This window comes from Oncorhynchus masou, chromosome 26 (assembly GCF_036934945.1).
Source record: "Oncorhynchus masou masou isolate Uvic2021 chromosome 26, UVic_Omas_1.1, whole genome shotgun sequence".
Taxonomy (NCBI): domain Eukaryota; kingdom Metazoa; phylum Chordata; class Actinopteri; order Salmoniformes; family Salmonidae; genus Oncorhynchus; species Oncorhynchus masou.
In genome coordinates, this window is record NC_088237.1 from 5,538,258 (window position 1) to 5,559,416 (window position 21,159).

General features: G+C 45.5%; 1 protein-coding gene across 5 annotated transcripts; it reads left to right on the forward strand.

Moving 5' to 3' along the window:
• The first annotated feature begins 200 nt into the window (after window positions 1–200).
• Window positions 201–12,079, forward strand: LOC135514683 (uncharacterized). 5 transcript variants are annotated; one of them, XM_064938191.1, is made up of 3 exons: window positions 201–393; window positions 1,340–2,087; window positions 11,714–12,079. In XM_064938191.1, exons 2-3 carry the CDS (start codon window positions 1,457–1,459, stop codon window positions 11,980–11,982), a joined length of 900 nt encoding a protein of 299 aa, XP_064794263.1. In that variant the 5' UTR covers window positions 201–393; window positions 1,340–1,456; the 3' UTR covers window positions 11,983–12,079. The 5 variants fall into 5 exon arrangements, with proteins under 5 accessions (XP_064794263.1, XP_064794261.1, XP_064794262.1 ...); XM_064938189.1 differs by having other exon boundaries at window positions 201–368; XM_064938190.1 differs by having other exon boundaries at window positions 201–329.
• Window positions 12,080–21,159: the final 9,080 nt, after the last annotated feature.

The window sequence follows — 21,159 nt, forward strand, 5'->3', positions numbered from 1 at the left end:
AGAGTAATTACATGCATACAGATACTATAGGTCAATTATAAAACTGATACCAGCAAGGGTCAGTGTGTATTATTCCCCATATAAAAGTAAATACTTCAGAATTTTTTTGCACTACATAGAGGTTGTCTTACTTCCCGCCCCCTTCTCCCCTTCTCTCTCACACGATCAAGTGGCCCCTTCACATAACTTATCTACCGCTGTAGCAGACTTCACGGTGCACTGATGCAGCCCTTTCGGAACAAAAACATTCAGACAAGAATAGATATTTTACTGTGAAGAATTATTGCAACGTTAATGGACTTTATGACATTCTTTCGGATACATTGAAAGTAGGCTACTTTTTAAAAAACTTTTTTAACCATTGTAGGGTAAGTGACAGGAATGCGACACAAAGTAAGGGAAATGCTGAAATAAACCAATAGATTAGTATAAATTTGTGAAAGATTTTGAGTCGTTTGTTTAACATTTGTACCACTTACCTCAATATGGCTTTAGCCATTATACATAAGGCATATTGATCTTGTTTTGCTCATTTTGGGCTTCTACAATCACACTTAAACACTCTTGCTGGACACCACCAGAAAGTCCAGATAAGGATTTTGTGACGGCGGCAGCATGGGGGCTGGTTTCGAATTTGAACCATGCAGAGAAACCTCATAGGAGCAGAGAATGAGCTAGTGAAATGGGACTGTATAGCCACTACTCTACTTTTTTGGAAAAATGATAAATTATACAAAATACATGAAGTTAAGGCCATATATAGGCCATATATAGGTCCACAGTTATAAAGAAAATATATTTAAAATTGCAATTTTTCTTCTCCAATATTGAGCCTCTTGCAGTGTTATTGTTTTCTTTTTAAAACCCTAGAAGTTGATAATTGTATTGCAGTACTTCCAAGATTGATTGTATTCTTTAATTATTTCCACATAAACATGTAAATACATAGACCTAAAAGATGGCTGAAATAGTGCAACTGTATGAATATACTGTACATTCATGTTTGTTTGAGATAATCAAATGTACAACATGCATCCATGGAACTTACATTAAAAGCCATCATTAATGTAAGTTAAGAAAAGAAAGGGAGGAAGTACATGATGCACTGAAGATATCGTATCTTCATTCCGCTAAAACAATAAAATAACATTTTGGGCTAGATTCCTGGACACAGATTATATTTAGTAAAAGCCTAAAAACGCTCTCCATTGAAATTGCTTTTTGGTCCAGGATTTAGTTTGATCTGTATCCGGGAATCTGACCCTTTAAGCTACTCGTAACTACAACTTTTTCCCTCAAGTAATTCATATTTTTTCTAACTTAAATTCTTTACCCCCAGGTGCAATGAGTGAATAACTTTCTACCGGGTTTAATAACAGAGGCTTCTGGGAGAACAACAACAACCAATGGTTCTGAAGTCTGAACGCACCCTGGAACTGACCTTTGACCTCTAGCCATGTCACAGAGTAACCCCTCCTTCAAGCTCATCCAGACTCTGAGGAAGTCTCCCGCTGTGTTCCGCCGCCGGTTCCACCTCCGGCCCAACCGCACCGCTACCCTCTCCCACGGGGATCCCCTCTACAAGGTGCTCTACCTGGGCACTGAGAAAATCTACTCCCTGGATCTGGAACAGGCCCAGGGGGTCATAGGCCTGCTGCTCCAGCAGTGGGCCCCGGGGGCCCCTGAGAAACTGTGCAAGGAGCACGCTCTGGTGTTGCGGCGGCGTTACATAGAGGTGAAGGAGATTGACACGGGGAGACAGCTCGCTAAGACCTATCTGAGGGACATTGCGTTCTGCGCGGCCGACACCAAGCACCCCAATGTGTTCCTGTACATCTGTAAGCAGCAAGGCCAGCAACTGCAGTTACAGTGCAAGGTATTCTGGTGCACCAGTGCTAAGAGAGCTAAGGACATCACCGCTTGTCTGGCAAGGAGCTTTCAAACGGCTCTTAGTGATTGGCAGGGGCAGGGTAGCAAGACCAATCACATGGAGAAAGGGGAGGGATCATCGGAGGTGGATGGACTGTCAGTCATCCCAAGCCTTCATACTAATACCTCCTCTGCTCTATCAGGAGCTCTAAGGACAGGTGAGTGTTTTGTTATTACTATTCTGTTGGCTACCGGTGATTGAAATTTATGTTGTTTGTGTCAAGGCCTTTTAAATATATTTTAATTGATTTGAAAATGAATGTGTCCCTTTGAGTTCTCCAGAGGCTTCAATAAAGCAATGTATTGTTTAATTTGCGAGTGTGTGACTTGGTGTTGCTTCCGGTCCTGTTTGTCTGTTTGTGAAGACAGGTCGCTGGAGGAGGAGTAGGGATGTGGCTACTCTGTGTCCTTTCAGAGCAAGGAGGAAGGAGAGGACAGGCAGCACCACCACCAATGACAGCACACAGTCAACCATTTGATATTTGACTTTGACTCTCTCTGCCAACTGATAATCTATTGGGCCTAGCAGAGCTTCACTAGCTCCTGCAGTACCCACCAGTATTGAAGAATGGACCACTGCCAAACTAAGCTTGGAGCCCAGAACTACATTTTGTGTGTGTGCTGGCCAGCTGCACTGTGTGTCTGTCATGAGAGACTGCTGCCAAAAGGATTCTTATTATGGACTTGAATAAAGCTAAGGGTGTGACTCAAAAGCCCCACATGCCACAGAGCACCCCTTTATCACCACCAACAGGATCATTGTTTTTACGCCTGAGCACTATTTTGGCTTGGTTTGAAATTTTTATTTTATTTAACTAGGCAAGTCAGTTAAGAACAAATTTGTATTTACAATGACGGCCTACCCCGGCCAAGTTAAATGGGTTTCCATTGCATTTTCAACTCTACTGATGGCTTTGTTACCAAGAAAATGGACTTATGTAGTGAGTGTGCCCACTCTGGTATTGGCATGTTCACATTAGCCAACAGCTCGCATAATACAGTACGCGTAGAGCCTACATGATGAGACTACTATGGACAAAAGAGCGAGATTATTTTTATTTATCAAACAGCAGCCAAGCATCGATCATCGTGTCACCATCATAAGACCCTCAATATTTATTGCAAAGGAGCATCAAGCTCATCACTTTGCACTTTCACCATCCTGTGCAGTTCATCATCATTTATTTCATCTGTAGCCAAATAAACTGCAGCCTAATAATGTTTTCCCGAGTCGTAGTGGGAGGACCACACATGTCATTGCGTGACTCCAAATTTTATTTGATATAAAGGTCATTCCAAGCTAGCACAGAACGTTCCTGTAACGTTCCCTAAAGGTTCTCCTTTGGTTCTTAGAAAAATAACTTTCACAGAATGTTCTTTCACAGAGTTGAAAGTGCATTTGTCACATTTATAGCTCCGTTTTGTCAAGTATTTTACTAGTTTAAAAGGTGAGCAGGTTTACTTCACTACTACAATAGACACTCACCGAACAGTTTATTAGGTACAACACCCCGTTCAGAAAATGGATTGCTCTTACAGCTATTAGTCTGCTTCTCTAAACAGATTTCACACAAATATTATTTTGTATACAGCACCAGTAAAAAGTTTGGACACACCTACTCATTCAAGCATTTTTCTTTATTTTTTCTACATTGTAGAACAATAGTGAAGACATTGAAATAACATACAAAAAAGTGTTACTAAAGAGGCCAAATATCTTCTTAAAATTAAAACCTTTTGTTTAACGAGCCAGCCAGCTAATGTTAGCTAGCTAAACAACAAAGAACAAAGTGCCAACAATGCCAACATTAGGCTCTAACTAGAAAAGCAAAATGCTCTGGGAAACAAATAATAACGTCCGTTAGGGTTAGGTTTTTGTTTATAAGGTATCCACAAGGTTGATCTGGTGCCTTCAAGCTAATGCAGAGACCGGGGGGGTTGCACTCCGCATTTTTGGGGTGTGTTTGTTTAGGTGTCTTAATCCTTGGTCTTTCTTCCATTTTAAGTCCAGTTCGAGGATAGGGGGGGGGTAAGGGTGAGGTTAGGGTTAGGATAAGGGTGGAACCATCTTCTTCTGCTGATTAGTCAAGTGTCCAGGCATATTTAGATGATTACCGGTTTACCGTGGTTTTCATCCTTTGGTGTTAGGATTTGGATGGGCCTGATTTGCTAGGGAGGCTCAGTGCACAGACGGCCCATTGGGGGGGGCCAAGGGACCGAAGGTTGGAGGTGTGTTTAGGTCCTCTCTGTCATAGGGTTTGGTTCTGTTAGGATCTGGAGAGGGTGTAGAGGTCCTGTTGGTCTTGTGGGTTCTCTTGCGTCCCCTAGTAGCGGTCCTTGAAGGTAAGGGAGGGAGTTCCGCAGGCTCTCCAGAAGAGGTAGTAGTGGAGGTCTTTGGAGGAGTTCTTCTGCCCATCTGCTGCCAAGGTACCACGCCTCTGTCCAGTTGGTGCAGTTGGTGTTGTCAGAGAGGATGTGGTGGGTGTGTTCTGTTTCGTTCCTGTAGTGTCTCTCCGGGATATCATGGTTCCTTCTGAGCCATTGCGTGGTGGTGATGGTTAGTTTGTCGAGGATGTGATGCTCTAGATGGAGTAAAGATGGGGTAAAGAGGGCTATCAGTTGCCTTGTCTTGGTCTGGTAGCCAGGTGGTAGAGGGCCTCTGGAGAGGTGTCCACTGGTTGCGGGGCGTGGTGGTGTTCAATCTTCTCTTTGTGGTGGTGGTCCTCTGGGTTGGAGGTGCTACGTGGAGGTGCAGGAGCTGTTTGGTCCTGTTCTGTTGGTCTGCTCTGCCTCCCTGTGTAGTGGGAGTGCCTGCTGTAGGATGTCTTGTGGTGGTATCTTCCTGTACCAAGGGGGGACCAATAGCCTGTGTAGTAGTCGTGGTGTCTCCGACGGGAGGTGTCTGGGCTAGGTCGGTCTCGTGGAGAGCGGTGGTGTTCTGCTGGATGGGTGTGTCCTCTGCTGGGTGGTGTGTTGAATGGAGGTGGAGATTTGTGTAGGCCTGGTCCCTCTGTGGGTGATGGGTCTGTTATTGGTGGTCTCAGAGGGTCGGTTGGAGAGTGTGTCCTGTAGTCCCTTAGTTTTGCTCCTGCCATCCGAAGATCTGGTAGTGATGTCAGACTGTTGGAGTTAAGTGGTCTCAGGTGGTCCGTGAGTGTGGTGGTGGCGTTATAGTGCTGGTTCCATCTTCCTGTGATAAGTAGATCGGTCTGGAGAGGTGTTTGAAGATTGTTCTGTTCGTCGAATATGTGACGTTCGGGTGGTGAGACGGGGTTGCCCCCCCAGAAAATGTTTTCGGGTGGCCCTTCGGTGCGTCGTCTCTTGTAGGATGTTGAGGGTAGGAAGGATAGTTGTGGGCCGCGTGGGGCCTCTGGTTGTCCCTCGTAGCATTGTTGGAGGTCTGCCGTAGTTGTGGGGGTGTCTGTGTTCTTCATGTTGGGTGTTGAGGTCGCTGAAGTGAAGTCCTTTGGGTCTCGTCCATCGGCGTTTTGTGTAGTGTGTATGGGAGCTGTGTAAAACTCAAATTAAGGAGAGAATGAAGTACAAATTAAGAAGAAAGTAGCCCCTGTAGAGATCTTTCTGAGGTGTTTTGTGGTCATAGCAAGAGAATGAAGATGAGTAGTTGGCTGTCTTTTTTCTCTCTCCCATTGCCTGGTATGGGGTGTTGGGTGCGGTTAGCACTGATTGTAGTAGGTTCCGTTCCATATTGAGTGTGGGCCTTCCCAGGGTCCAGGGGGTGTTTAGGGCAGATGTCCACCTTCCTGGGTAGGTGCTCCTGTTAGGGGGTCCTGTTTAGAGGTGTTAAAGTGGTTCATACTTACCTTTGAAGTTGGGTGTCTGTGTTATCGATTCTCCATAGGCTTCCATTGTAGTGGAGGAGAGCGGTGGGCTGTTGTTCTGTTGGTCTTTGCTCCTTGTCTGTGTGGGACAAAATTCTGAGGCTATAATAGGATGAAGTCTACCCGTGTGGGGTTGTAGTCCACCCATTGTTTCCTTCCTGGGAGGTGTTTTACTCTTTCTCCACTGTGGTTGAAGTTCAGGTAGTTGTGCTGTGTTTTCGGTTTCCCATTGGTATTCATTTTACCGGTGGAGAGCGGTGGGCTATATCAGTGTGTTGAAGGCCTAAGCTTCTCAGAGGTGTTGGTCCGAATCCCCGGGCTATAGGATGATGAAGATTACTCTCTTGGGATTGTCACCAGTCTGGTGTTTTGTTCCTCCGAGGTGTTTTTCTATTTTTCCACTGTTATTGGAGTTGGGTAGTAGTGTCAATTCCATAGCTTTCCATTCTAGCGGTAGCAGTGAAGTGCTGTGCTGAGTTCAAGTCGGAGGTGGATCCCCGTAGGTAGGTGGGAGTTTTAGAAACATGTTGTGTTGTGCTACAGCTCCTCTGGTTATGTGGTAGCAGCTCTGCTCTGGTGTTGGGGATAGTGGTCTAATACTTATTTTCCACCAGAATTTGCAAATAAATTTATAAAAAATTCTATAATGTGATTTTCTGGATATTTTTTTTCATTTTGTCTGTCATAGTTGAAGTGTACCTATGATGAAAATGACAGGCCTCTCTCATTTTTTTAAGTGGGAGAACTTGCACAATTGGTGGCTGACTAAATACTTTTTTTTGCCCCACTGTATGTGGATATATTGATGCAACATCTCAAAACATCAGACAGGAAGATAAAGCTTGGTCGCAAATGGGTCTTCCAAATTGACAATGACCCCAAGCATACTTCCAAAGTTGTGGCAAAATGGCTTATTAAGGACAACAAAGTCAAGGTATTGGAGTGTCCATCACAAGGCCCTGACCTCAATCCTATAGAAAATTTGTGGGTGTAACAGTTGTTAAAGTACTATATGAATTTCAACAGGTTCATATATCAATATGTTGTGTTGATTTGTTATGTATGCATGCATCCTGGGAGAAGGGGAGTGTGTACTTACGTTTTGCCCTGCGAACTCGTGCTCAAATCATTTTGATGCACTGAGAGAGGTAGGCACGATTTTTCTGTCTTCAGAAAAGTTTGATTCTTTTAACGTGTTCATGCTACAGGTTCCCCAAGGGGTACCACACCCCCCCGCTCAACTCAAACCGTGGTGCACAGAATGCAAAAATATTCTTAGAAATATTTAACCTCCACACATTAACAAGTCCAATAGCTCAAATGAAAGATAAACACCTTGTTCATCTACCCAGCGAGTCAGATTTCTAAAATGTTTTACGGTGAAAACATAGCACATATGTATGTCAAACCACCACAAAGACACAGATGATAATGTAGCTATTTTGTCAAACAAAAGATGCAATCACAAACGCAGGATTAAAAGAAAAATAATTCACTAACCTTTTGAAAATCTTCATCAGATGACAGTAATAGGACATGTTAAACAGTCTATTTATGTTTTTTTCAATAATATGCAATTTATATCCATAAATCTCCGTTTACATTGACGCCATGTTCAGAAAATGTCCGGAGAAATTATAGATAGCTCCGCCAGATAACGCCAGATAACAGCAATAAACATCATAAACTTTGACTAAATATACATGTTCTACATATAGTTAGAAAGATACACTGCTTCTTAATGCAATCGCTTTGTCACATTTATTTTTAACGTTACAGAAATCGTTCACTATTCAATAATCTGAGACGGCGCTCAGACATGAGGAATATTTCTCCGCTATGTTGGAGTCAACAGAAACACAAAATTACAACGTAAATATTCCCTTACCTTTGATGGTCTTCGATCAGAATGTAGTGGAAGGAGTTATACTTACCCAATACATCGTTTGGTTTCTGTTACGATAAACTAGGAGTGGTGGGTGGAATCAGGCGCAGAGAGCAGGGTTCAGTCGTTTGTCAATTTATTTCACCGGCGCAACAAAAACGGTCACGCCAACACACAGGGCGTGTACAAGTTCTCAGTCAAAACAGGTGTACCCAATACCCGATAATCAAAACAAACGGAAAGGGAATCGATGGCAGCTAATAGGCCGGCGACGACGACCGCCGAGCACCGCCCGAAGAGGAAGAGGCACCATCTTCGGCGAGGTTCGTGACAGTTTCAAGTCTGTGTCTTTGTATTAGCATATGCTAACAGTTTCAGCTGAAATGCATCCAAAATGACTTCTGGTCCCGAACAGTTGCGCATCAAAACTTCAAAATTACATATTATATGTCGACTAAACTGGTCAAACTAAGTGCAGAATCAAGCTTTAGGATGTTATTAATGTACAAAACAATTCTCAATTCGACCGGACAAACTGACTTCTTCTCATGCAAGTTGGAACAAAGGGAGTTCTGTGCCCAACGCGCGCCTGAAAGCGCATGTATTTTCTCGCGACACTCACAATTTTGTCTGCCAAAGGGTCAAAGCTCGCGGGATTTGCACAATGAACCGCTCTACTGAAAGAGGACATCTCCCGGAAGACATAGAAACTGTTCCCAGATCCATAGCTGGTTGTGAAGGGTGGGGGCGATGATGTCAAATTTGGCCCAACTTTCTGTATGACAAAACTAGTTTGGGAGATTGGCTGCCCTGTGAGTTCTGCTATACATACAGACATAATTCAAACGGTTTTAGAAGCTTTAGGGTGTTTTCTATTCAATAATAATTATTATATGCATATATTAGCAATTTTGGACAGATTTGTTTTCAGTTTACTATGGGCACGCAATTCATCCAAAGGGGGCAGAATTGTCCCGAGCCTTAACTTCTTGAAACTCCCCAAACCGGATCCGGGTTTGTGACTAAGCCTCAGGCTCATTAGCATAACGCAACGTTAACGATTTCTGAAAATCGCAAATAAAATTAAAATAATGCGTTTGCTCTCAAGCTTAGCCTTTTCTTAACAACACTGTCATCTCAGATTTTCAAAATATGCTTTTGAACCATAGAAATTGACTAATTTGTGTAAGAGTATGCAAAGCTAGCATAGCATTTTGTGTAGCATGTAGCACGCAACATTTTCACAAAAGCCAGATAACCAAATAAATAAAATCATTTACCTTTGAAGAGCTTCTGATGTTTTCAATGAGGAGACTCCCAGCCACATACCAAATGCGCAGTGTTTCCTGAAAGCGTCTGTGTGTAGGAGAAATCGTTCCGTTTTCTACATTGCGCCTGGCTACCGAAACGAACCGAAAATGCAGTCACCTACAACGTGAAACTTTTTCCGGATTAACTACATAATATCGACCGAAACATGGCAAACGTTGTTTGGAATCAATCCTCAAGGTGTTTTTTCACATATCTCTTCATTGACATGCAGTTCGTGGAAGCTTGCTTCTCTCTCTGTGCCCCATGGAAAAATACTGGCAGGTGACTTTTGCGCACCAATTTCGGCGCAGGACACCGGGCGGACACGTGGTAAATGTGGTCTCTTATGGTCAATCTTCCAACGATCTGCCTACAAATACGTCACAATGCTGCAGACACCTTGGGGAAAACGACAGAAAGGGCAGACTCATTCCTCTTGCGTTCACAGCCATATAAGGAGATCATGAAAGACAGAGCCTCAAAATCCTTGTCATTTCCTGGATGCCAAGTCATCTTGGTTTTGCCTGAAGCTCACGTTAAAGGGCACGCACAGAGAAGATATTTGTATTTCTGGACACGTCAGAGTGTTTTCTTTCGAACAGTAGCAATTATATGCATAGTCGAGCATCTTTTTGTGACAAAATATCTTGTTTAAAACGGGAACGTTTTTCTTCCAAAAATGAAATAGCGCCACCATAAGTGTAAGAGGTTAACAGGTTTTAAGTACAAAGTCATACACACAGTGTTTTGTTCATGAATAATGATGTATATTTAGAGGTTACTCATAAGTGGATGGTATTGTTAAGATGCACTTTTAATTGTACTTTTTAGGATGATATCAACATTCTGAATTCAACATGTGGTTAATAGCTAGCTAAGGTATTAGCAGGCTATTGTATGTGTGAACGATGGCTAGCTCCTCGAATGTTCCCAGTCCCTCCTATTGTGCATCTGTTGTAGAAAGAGGCGACGATTCTCAGAACATATGTGCTCTACAAATGTTTTATTTCCTTTTGGATTCAGGTATGTGGTTTTATCTATGTAAAATATGTTATGTATAATAAGGAGAGAGTGTATTAATTTTTCTATTAAAAAATAATTTTGATGCACTGAGAGAGAAAGAGGCGACGATTCTCAGAACATATGTGCTCTATAAATGTTTTATTTCCTTTTGGATGCAGATGCAGGATGCAGAGAGTCAGTTCTGCTTGATTAAAACTACCTGATCTCCAAAGTCCACGTTTATAGTCTCTATCAACCGCACACAACGCAGAGTTACAGCGGTGCAGTATAGCACCTGCTACATGGGCAGAACTGAAAAAGTGTGTGCGAGCAAGTAGGCCTTCAAACCTAACTCAGTTACACCACCTCTGTCGGGAGGAATGTCACCCAACTTATTGGGAAGCTTGTGGAAGGCTACTCAAAACGTTTGACCCAAGTTAAAACAATTTAAAGGCAATGCTACCAAAAAACAAATTGAGTGTATGTACACTTCTGACACACTGGGAATGTGTTGAAAGAAATACAAGCTGAAAAAAAAACATTCTCTCTAGTATTATTCTGACATTTCACATTCTTACAATAAAGTGGTGATCCTAACTGATTTAAGACAGTGAATTACATGTCAGGAATTGTGAAAAACAGTTTAAATGTGTTTGGCTAAGGTGTATGTAAACTTCCGACTGAATATATACACACTATACAGTAGAGAACAGTTAACCCCTAGTACCGAATTTTTGCAACTTTTTGCACTTTTCAGAATTTTTTATCCATATTTTCTCCCTGCTACCTGCTGAAGCTGAGTAAGGCAGAAACACGTCGTGGCTGGGACCCCTCTAGATCTGTAGTGTTGCTGTAAGGAAGGCAAGTCCCACACAGTCATCAGAGGGGTCTCTTTTTGGCTCCTTCTTCATTTGTACTTTTCTTTTTCCTTAATTTGAGTTTTACACAGCCTGATATATATATATATATATATATATAGAAACATGACGATGAAAGATAGTGTTATGTTGTATCACCACTATGTAATCCCTCACCCCCCTTGTGGGGATGTACATGTATATGAACTCAGCAAATAAATAAACGTCCTCTTACTGTCAACTGCGTTTATTTTCAGCAATTTTAACGTGTAAATATTTGTATGAACGTAACAAGATTCAACAACAGACATAAACTGAACAAGTTCCACAGACATGTGACTAACAGAAATGGAATAATGTGTCGAGATCGGGCGTATTCAGGTAAGTATGGCCATAAGCCACGGAAGAAGACTTGGATTCCTATTTGAAGTTTATGTAACTGTCACGTTCTGACCTTAGTTCCTTTGTTTTTTCTTTGTTTTAGTATGGTCGGGGTGGGCAGTCTATGTTCGTTTTTCTAGGTTGTGTTTATGTGTTTGGCCTGGTATGGTTCTCAATCAGAGGCAGGTGTCGTTTGTTGTCTCTGATTGAGAATCATACTTAGGTAGCCTTTTCCCACCTGTGTTTGGTGGGTGATTATTTTCTGTTTCGTATCTGTACCCGACAGAACTGTTTCGGTTTCATTTCGTTCTCTTGTTGTTTTTGTATTTTAGTGTTCTGAGTTATAATAAATATCATGGACACTTACCATGCTGCGCATTGGTCCTCCGATCCTTCCTACTCCTCCTCAGAAGAGGAGGACGAGAACCGTTACAGTAACTCAAAAACCTTTGAGGGATCATTTTGTGATTTAAATGTGAATTTTAAATGTTTTACTGTATACTCCTCAGATGGAGAATGTCCTCCTCTAACAGTGGCGATGGTGTTGGAGTTTGCTACTGGGGCAACGGTGGTGCCACCCCTTGGGTTTGAGGTCACCCCGACCATCGGATTCCTCCACACAGCGCGAGGGCGTCTCGCTGGGCAGCAGAAGAAAAAGTACCCAGAGTCAAAGACGTGTGTTGTGACACTAAGGCTTCCTCTTCATTGCACCTACAATGCCTTTAGGGAATTCATGACCTCGGGTATTTTCAAATCCCCACATTTCGGTGTTGCATAAAAACATATTATTACGATACATAATTGTATCTAGTAGCACTAAACTACAGTAGCAATTGAGTGTTTGAAAATTTAACTGCACATCAACATTTATCTACTTACATCTGTATTGTTTGTACAGTGCATTTGGAACGTATACAGACCCCTTGACTTTTTTCACATTTTCTTACGTTACAGCCTGTTCAAAAATTGATACAATAATTTTTCCCCTCATCAATCTACACACAATACCCCATAATGACAGAGCAAAAACAGGTTGCTATTTTTGCAAATGTAAAAAAAAGAGGGAAATATTACATTTATGACCCTTTACTCAGTACTTTGCTGAAGCGCCTTTGGCAGCGATTACACCATCGAGTCTTCTTGGGTATGACGCTACATTATTTAATACATTTTAGAATAAGGCTCTAATGTAACAAAATGTGGAAAAAGTCAAGGGGTTTGAATACTTTCCAAATGCACTGTATTTCCATATTGGCTGTTACTGTTCACTTAATGATCTTAAATATTAAATTACACAGTTCATATTGTTTGTCTTGGTGTTAAAAAAACAACACTTTACTGACACTAACTAATAACCAATATCCTTTGCTGATATTGACTGAAGTACTGCTACCAACTCACACACATCTGATCATTTAATGTCCTACATTAAGAACAAATTTACTTCAGACATGATTACAACTACATGAAATAAGGCTTCCATCCATTGCAGTGACAGCTCCACTTCTGGGAACTGCACCTTCATAGTGACTTTTCGAATTTCAAATGCATTGATCTAAGAACTAGATCCATTAGTCCAAAGCTCTTCAACCTTGTTCCTGGAGAGCTGCCCTCCTGTAGGTTTTCAATCCAACCTCATTTGGAACTAACCTGATTAATTTATTAAGCAGGTAATTATTAAAATCAGGTGCACTAGATTAGGGTTGGAGTGAACCTACAAGGCAGTAGCTCTCCAGGAACAAGGTTGAGAGCCCTGCACTATTCCATCATCAACCACATAATTTGAGCTGCCACAATGTGTCAACAATGTTATTATCACGGCTTTCGTTGTGGGAAGGAGGAGTGGACCAAAATGCAGCATAGTTGTTATTAATTTTATTTAAATAAAGAACTATACACTATTAAACTAACAAAATAACAAACCTACGAAAACAGCCCTATCTGGTGCAAAACACAGAGACAGGAACAATCACCCACAAACACACAGTGAAACCCAGGCTACCTAAATATGGTTCCCAATCAGAGATAATGACTAACACCTGCCCCTGATTGAGAACCATATCAGGCCAAACACAGAAATAGACAAACAAGACATCCAACATAGAATGCCCACTCAGATCACACCCTGACCAACCAAAACATAGAAACATACAAAGTAAACTATGGCCAGGGCGTGACAGTAACCACCCCCCCAAGCTGCAGGCTCTGGCCGCAAAACCTGAATCTGTCCGCGGTGACGGCTCTGGTGCTGGACGTGTCCCCCACTTCACCGCAGTCTTCCCCCACCTTGTCAGCTTCCGTGACCTCCCAGCCACGGCAACTCTACATAACAACACGGGACAGAGGGGCAGCTCGGGACAGAGGGGCAGCTCGGGACAGAGGGGCTCTTCAGACTCCGGCAGCAGTGCCGGTTATGCAGGAGACTCCGGCAGCAGCGCCGGACAGGCGGGAGACCCCGGCAGCAGCGCCGGACAGGCGGGAGACCCCGGCAGCAGCGCCGGACAGGCGGGAGACCCCGGCAGCAGCGCCGGACAGGTGGGAGACCCCGGCAGCACAGGAAGGAGGAAGGCTCTGGCAGATCCTGGCTGACTGGCGGATCTGGAAGTATCTGGCTGACTGGCAGATCTGGAAGAGTCTGGCTGACTGGCGGATCTGGAAGAGTCTGGCTGACTGGCGGATCTGGAAGAGTCTGGCTGACTGGCGGATCTGGAAGAGTCTGGCTGACTGGCGGATCTGGAAGAGTCTGGTTGACTGGCGGATCTGGAAGAGTCTGGCTGACTGGCAGATCTGGAAGAGTCTGGTTGACTGGCAGATCTGGAAGAGTCTGGTTGACTGGCAGATCTGGAAGAGTCTGGTTGACTGGCAGATCTGGAAGAGTCTGGCTGACTGGCGGATCCTGGCAGACTGACGGCTCTGGCTGCTCCATGCTGACTGGCAGCTCTGGCTGCTTCATGCTGACTGGCGGCTCCTTGCAGACTGGCAGCTCCTTGCAGACTGGCAGATCCTTGCAGACTGGCAGCTCCTTGCAGACTGGCAGCTCCTTGCAGACTGGCAGCTCCATGCAGACTGGCAGCTCCATGCAGACTGGCAGCTCCGGCTGCTCCATGCAGACTGACAGCTTTGGCTGTTCCATGCAGACTGACATCTCTGGCTGCTCCATGCAGACTGGCAGCTCTGGCTGCTTCATGCAGGCTGACAGCTCTGGCTGCTCCATGCAGGCTGGCAGCTCTGGCTGCGCTAAACAGGCAGGAGACTCCGGCAACGCTGTAGAGGCGGAAGGCTCTGGCAGCGCTAAATAGGCGGGAGACTCCAGCAGCGCAGGAGAGTAGGAAGGCTCCGGCAGCGCTGGAGAGGAGGAAGGCTCCGGCAGCGTTGGAGAGGCGAGAGGCTCGGGCAGCGCTGGAGAGGAGGAAGACTCGGGCAGAGCTGAACAGGCGGGAGACTCCGGCAGCGCAGGAGAGGAGAAAGGCTCCGGTAGCGCTGGAGAGGCAAGGCGCACTGTAGGCCTGATGCGTGATGCTGGCACTGGTGGTACTGGGCCGAGGACACGCACAGGAAGCCTGGTGTGGAGAGCTGCCACCGGAGGACTGATGTGTGGAGGTGGCACTGGATAGACCGGACCGTGCAGGCACACTGGAGCTCTTGAGCACCGAGCCTGCCCAACCTTACCTGGCTCGATGCCCACTCTAGCCCGGCCAATACGAGGAGCTGGTATGTACCGCACCGGGCTATGCACCCGCACTGGAGACATCTTGCGCTCCCCATCATAACACGGTGCCTGCCCGGTCTCTTTAGCCCCCCGGTAAGCACAGGAAGTTTGCGCAGGTCTCCTACCTGGCGACTCCATTACCCGCAGTATTAGACTTAAAACGAATCATCCAGCGATCATACACTGTTTACCGGGGGGCAGGGCTACCGACGTTAAGGCTAATCTGAAGATGGTGCTGGCTAAAGCTAAAACTGGCGAGTGTAGAGAGTATAGAGATATTGTTATCCACGTCGGCACCAACGATGTTAGGATGAAACAGTCAGAGATCACCAAGCGCAACATAGCTTCTGCGTGTAAATCAGCTAGAAAGATGTGTCGGCATCGAGTAATTGTCTCTGGCCCCCTCCCAGTTAGGGGGAGTGATGAGCTCTACAGCAGAGTCTCACAACTCAATCGCTGGTTGAAAACTGTTTTCTGCCCCTCCCAAAAGTTAGAATTTGTAGATAATTGGCCCTCTTTCTATCACCATTGAGCTATCACCATTGAGACCGTGTCTGTGCCTCGACCAAGGTTGGGCAAAACTAAACATGGCGGTGTTCGCCTTAGCAATCTCACTAGGATAAAGACCACCTCCATTCCTGTCATTATTGAAAGAGATCATGATACCTCACATCTCAAAATAGGGCTACTTAATGTTAGATCCCTTACTTCAAAGGCAATTATAGTCAATGAACTAATCACTGATCATAATCTTGACGTGATTGGCCTGACTGAAACATGGCTTAAGCCTGATGAATTTACTGTGTTAAATGAGGCCTCACCTCCTGGCTACACTAGTGACCATATCCCCCGTGCATCCCGCAAAGGCGGAGGTGTTGATAACATTTACGATAGCAAATTTCAATTTACAAAAAAAAAATGACGTTTTCGTCTTTTGAGCTTCTAGTCATGAAATCTATGCAGCCTACTCAATCACTTTTTATAGCTACAGTTTACAGGCCTCCTGGGCCATATACAGCGTTCCTCACTGAGTTCCCTGAATTCCTATCGGACCTTGTAGTCATAGCAGATAATATTCTAATCTTTGGTGACTTTAATATTCACATGGAAAAGTCCACAGACCCACTCCAAAAGGCTTTCGGAGCCATCATCGACTCAGTGGGTTTTGTCCAACATGTCTCTGGACCACTCACTGTCACAGTCATACGCTGGACCTAGTTTTGTCCCATGGAATAAATGTTGTGGATCTTAATGTTTTTCCTCATAATCCTGGACTATCGGACCACCATTTTATTACGTTTGCAATTGCAACAAATAATCTGCTCAGACCCCAACCAAGGAACATCAAATGTTGTGCTATAAATTCACAGACAGCACAAAGATACCTTGATGTCCTTCCAGATTCCCTCTGTCTACCCAAGGACGCCAGAGGACAAAAATCAGTTAACCACCTAACTGAGGAACTCAATTTAACCTTGCGCAATACCCTAGATGCAGTTGCACCCCTAAAAACTAAAAATATTTCTCATAAGAAACTAGCTCCCTGGTACACAAAAAATACCCGAGCTCTGAAGCAAGCTTCCAGAAAATTGGAACGGAAATGGCGCCACACCAAACTGGAAGTCTTCCGACTAGCTTGGAAAGACAGTACCGTGCAGTACCGAAGAGCCCTTACTGCTGCTCGATCATCCTATTTTTCTAACTTAATTGAGGAAAATAAGAACAATCCGAAATTCCTTTTTGATACTGTCGCAAAGCTAACTAAAAAGCAGCATTCCCCAAGAGAGGATGGCTTTCACTTCAGCAGTGATAAATTCATGAACTTCTTTGAGGAAAAGATCATGATTATTAGAAAGCAAATTACGGACTCCTCTTTAAATCTGCGTATTCCTTCAAAGCTCAGTTGTCCTGAGTCTGCACAACTCTGCCAGGACCTAGGATCAAGAGAGACGCTCAAGTGTTTTAGTACTATATCACTTGACACAATGATGAAAATAATCATGGCCTCTAAACCCTCAAGCTGCATACTGGACCCTATTCCAACTAAACTACTGAAAGAGCGGCTTCCTGTGCTTGGCCCTCCTATGTTGAACATAATAAACGGCTCTCTATCCACCGGATGTGTACCAAACTCACTAAAAGTGGCAGTAATAAAGCCTCTCTTGAAAAAGCCAAACCTTGACCCAGAAAATATAAAAAACTATCGGCCTATATCGAATCTTCCATTCCTCTCAAAAATTTTAGAAAAGGCTGTTGCGCAGCAACTCACTGCCTTCCTGAAGACAAACAATGTATACGAAATGCTTCTGTCTGGATTTAGACCCTATCATAGCACTGAGACTGCACTTGTGAAGGTGGTAAATTACCTTTTAATGGCATCAGACCGAGGCTCTGCATCTGTCCTTGTGCTCCTAGACCTTAGTGCTGCTTTTGATACCATCGATCACCACATTCTTTTGGGGAGATTGGAAACCCGAATTGGTCTACACGGACAATTTCTGGCCTGGTTTAGATCTTATCTGTCGGAAAGATATCAGTTTGTCTCTGTGAATGGTTTGTCCTCTGACAAATGAACTGTAAATGTTGGTGTTCCTCAAGGTTCCGTTTTAGGACCACTATTGTTTTCACTATATATTTTACCTCTTGGGGATGTAATTCGAAAACATAATGTTAACTTTCACTGCTATGCGGATGACACACAGCTGTACATTTCAATGAAACATGGTGAAGCCCCAAAATTGTCCTCGCTAGAAGCATGTGTTTCAGACATAAGGAAGTGGATGGCTGCAAACGTTCTACTTTTAAACTCGGACAAAACAGAGATGCTTGTTCTAGGTCCCAAGAAACAAAGAGATTTTCTGTTGAATCTGACAATTAATCTTAATGGTTGTACAGTCGTCTCAAATAAAACTGTGAAGGACCTCGGCGTTACTCTGGACCCTGATCTCTCTTTTGAAGAACATATCAAGACCATTTCAAGGACAGCTTTTTTCCATCTACGTAACATTGCAAAAATCTGAAACTTTCTGTCCAAAAATGATGCAGAAAAAAATTTATCTATGCTTTTGTCACTTCTAGGTTAGACTGCTGCAATGCTCTACTTTCTGGCTACCCGGATAAAGCACTAAATAAACTTCAGTTTGTGCTAAATACAGCTGCTAGAATCCTGACTAGAACCAAAAAATGTGATCATATTACTCCAGTGCTAGCCTCCCTACACTGGCTTCCTGTCAAAGCAAGGGCTGATTTCAAAGTTTTACTGCTAACCTACAAAGCATTACATGGTCTTGCTCCTACCTATCTCTCTGATTTGGTCCTGCTGTACATACCTACACGTACTCTACGGTCACAATACACAGGCCTCCTAATTGTCCCTAGAATTTCTAAGCAAACAGCTGGAGGCAGGGCTTTCTCCTATAGAGCTCCATTTTTATGGAACGGTCTGCCTACCCATGTCAGAGACGCAAACTTGGTCTCAACCTTTAAGTCTTTACTAAAGACTCATCTCTTCAGTGGGTCATGATTTAGATGCACTATTGTAAAGTGGCTGTTCCACTGATGTCAGAAGGTGAATTCACCAATTTGTAAGTCGCTCTGGATAAGAGCGTCTGCTAAATGACTTAAATGTAAATGTAAAATGTAAATGTGAGTGTAGTCTGGCCCAGGAGTGGGAAGGTGAACGGAAAGGCTCTGGAGCACTGGCTTACTGGGGCTCTCTCATACTGTCCCTGGGAGGAGTGCGTCACCTGAGTGGGTTGAGTCACTGATGTGATCATCCTGTCTGGGTTGGTTTTCCTAGCCACCGTGCTTCTACCCCCCTTGGGTTGTGCTGTGGCGGAGATCTTTGTGGGCTATACTCAGCCTTGTCTCAGGATGGTACTGTAAGTTGGTGGTTGAAGATATTCCTCTAGTGATAACAGGACAGCCATTTAAATGTAAAAAAATATTTGTGGGGCTGTGCTTTGGCAAAGTGGGTGGGGTTATATCCTTCCTGTTTGGCCCTGTCCGGGGGTGTCCTTGGATGGGGCCACAGTGTCTCCTGACCCCTCATGTCTCAGCCTCCAGTATTTATCCTGCAGTAGTTTATGTGTCGGGGGGCTAGGGTCAGTTTGTTATATCTGGAGTACTTTTCCTGTCCTATTCGGTGTCCTGTGTTAATTTAAGTGTGCTCTCTCTTATTCTCTCTTTCTTTCTCTCTCTCGGAGGACCTGAGCCCTAGGACCGTGCCTCAGGACTACCTGGCCTGATGACTCCTTGCTGTCCCCAGTCCACCTGGCTCCAGTTTAAAGTGCTCTGCCTGCGGCTATAGAACCCTGACCGGACTAGCTACCTGTCCCAGACCTGCTGTTTTTCAACTCTCTAGAGATAGCAGGAGCAGTAGAGTGTCACACCCTGACCTTAGTATTCTTTGTTTTTCCTTGTTATTTTGGTTAGGTCAGGGTGTGACGGGTGATGTATGTGTTTTTTATCTTGCCTAGGGTTTTTTGTATGTTTATGGGGCTGTTGCCCTTCTAGGTAATTTGTATGTCTATGGTTGCCTAGATTGGGCCTCAATTAGAGGCAGCTGTCTATCGTTGTCTCTGATTGGGAACCATATTTAGGCAGCCATATTCTGTGGGTACTTTGTGGCTGATTGTTTCCTGTCTTTGTGTTCTCTGCACCAGATAGGACTGTTTAGCTTTTGCCACATTTGTTATTTTGTGCTATGCTGCGTATTGGTTCGATCCCTGCTACACAGACGAAGAGGAGGAAATCAGCTGTGACAGAATCACCCACCAGTACAGGACCAAGCAGCGTGGTGACAGGCAGCGGCAGGAAGAGCAGCGCAATCAGGACTTCTGGTCTTGGGAGGAGATCCTAGATGGGAAAGGACCCTGGGCACAGCCAGGAGAATATCGCCGCCACAAAGAAGAGCTGGAGGCAGAGAAGCTGGAGAGGCGATGGTATGAGGAGGCAGCACGGCGGCGCGGATGGAAGCCCGAGAGTCAGCCCCAAAAATGTATTGGGGGGGCAAACAGGAAGTATGGCGAAGCCAGGTAGGAGACCTGCGCCAACTTCCTGTGCTTACCGGAGAGCGAGAGGGACCAGGCAGGCACAGTGTTATGCTGTGGAGTGCACGGTGTCCCCAGTGTGGGTGCATAGCCCGGTGCGGTACATACCAGCTCCTCGTATCAGCCGGGCTAGATTGGGCATCGAGCCAAGTGCCATGAAGCCGGCTCTACGCATCTGGTCTCCAGTGCGTCTCCTTGGGCCGGCGTACATGGCACCAGCCTTACGCATGGTGTCCCCGGGTCGCCTGCACAGCCCAGTGCTGGCTATTCCACCTCGTCACACTTGCAGGGTGACTGGGAGCATTCAACCAGATAAGTTTGGGCAGGCTCGGTGCTCAAGAGCTCCAGTGCGCCTATCCAGTGCCACCTACACGCACCAGCCCTCCGGTGGCAGCCCCCCCACCAGGCTTCCTGTGCGTGTCCAGAGCCCAGTACTCCCTGTTCCTCCTCCCCGCACTCGCCCTGAGGTGCGTGTCCTCGGCCCAGTACCACCAGCTCCGGCACCACGCACCAGGCCTACAGTGTGCCTCGCCTGTCCAGCGCCGCTAGAGTCTCCCGCCTGTCCAGCGCCGCTAAGGTCTCCCGCCTGTCCAGCGCCGCTAAGGTCTCCCGCCTGTCCAGAGCCGCTAGAGTCTCCCGCCTGTCCAGAGCCGCTAGAGTCTCCCGCTTGTCCAGAGCCGCTAGAGTCTCCCGCTTGTCCAGAGCCGCTAGAGTCTCCCGCCTGTCCAGAGCCGCTAGAGTCTCCCGCCTGTCCAGAGCCGCTAGAGTCTCCCGCCTGTCCAGAGCTGCTTAGTCTCCCGCCTGTCCAGAGCTGCTGGAGCCGCCAGAGCCGCCAGTCGGCAAAGGAGCTGCCAGTCTGCAAGGAGCCGCCAGATCTGCCAGTCTGCAAGGATCCGCCAGAGCCGCCAGTCTGCAAGGAGCAGACAGGATCCGCCAGAGCCGCCAGGATCTTCCAGAGCCGCCAGGATCCGCCAGAGCCGCCAGTCAGCCAGGATCCGCCAGTCAGTCAGGATCCGCCAGAGCCGCCAGTCAGCCAGGATCCGCCAGTCAGCCAGGATCCACCAGAGTCGTCAGAGTCGTCAGCCAGTCCGGAGCTGCCTTTCAGTCCGGAGCTGCCCTTCAGTCCGGAGGTGCCCTTCAGTCCTGAGCTGCTCTTCAGTCCTGAGCTGCCCCTCAGTCCCAGACGAAGAGGAGT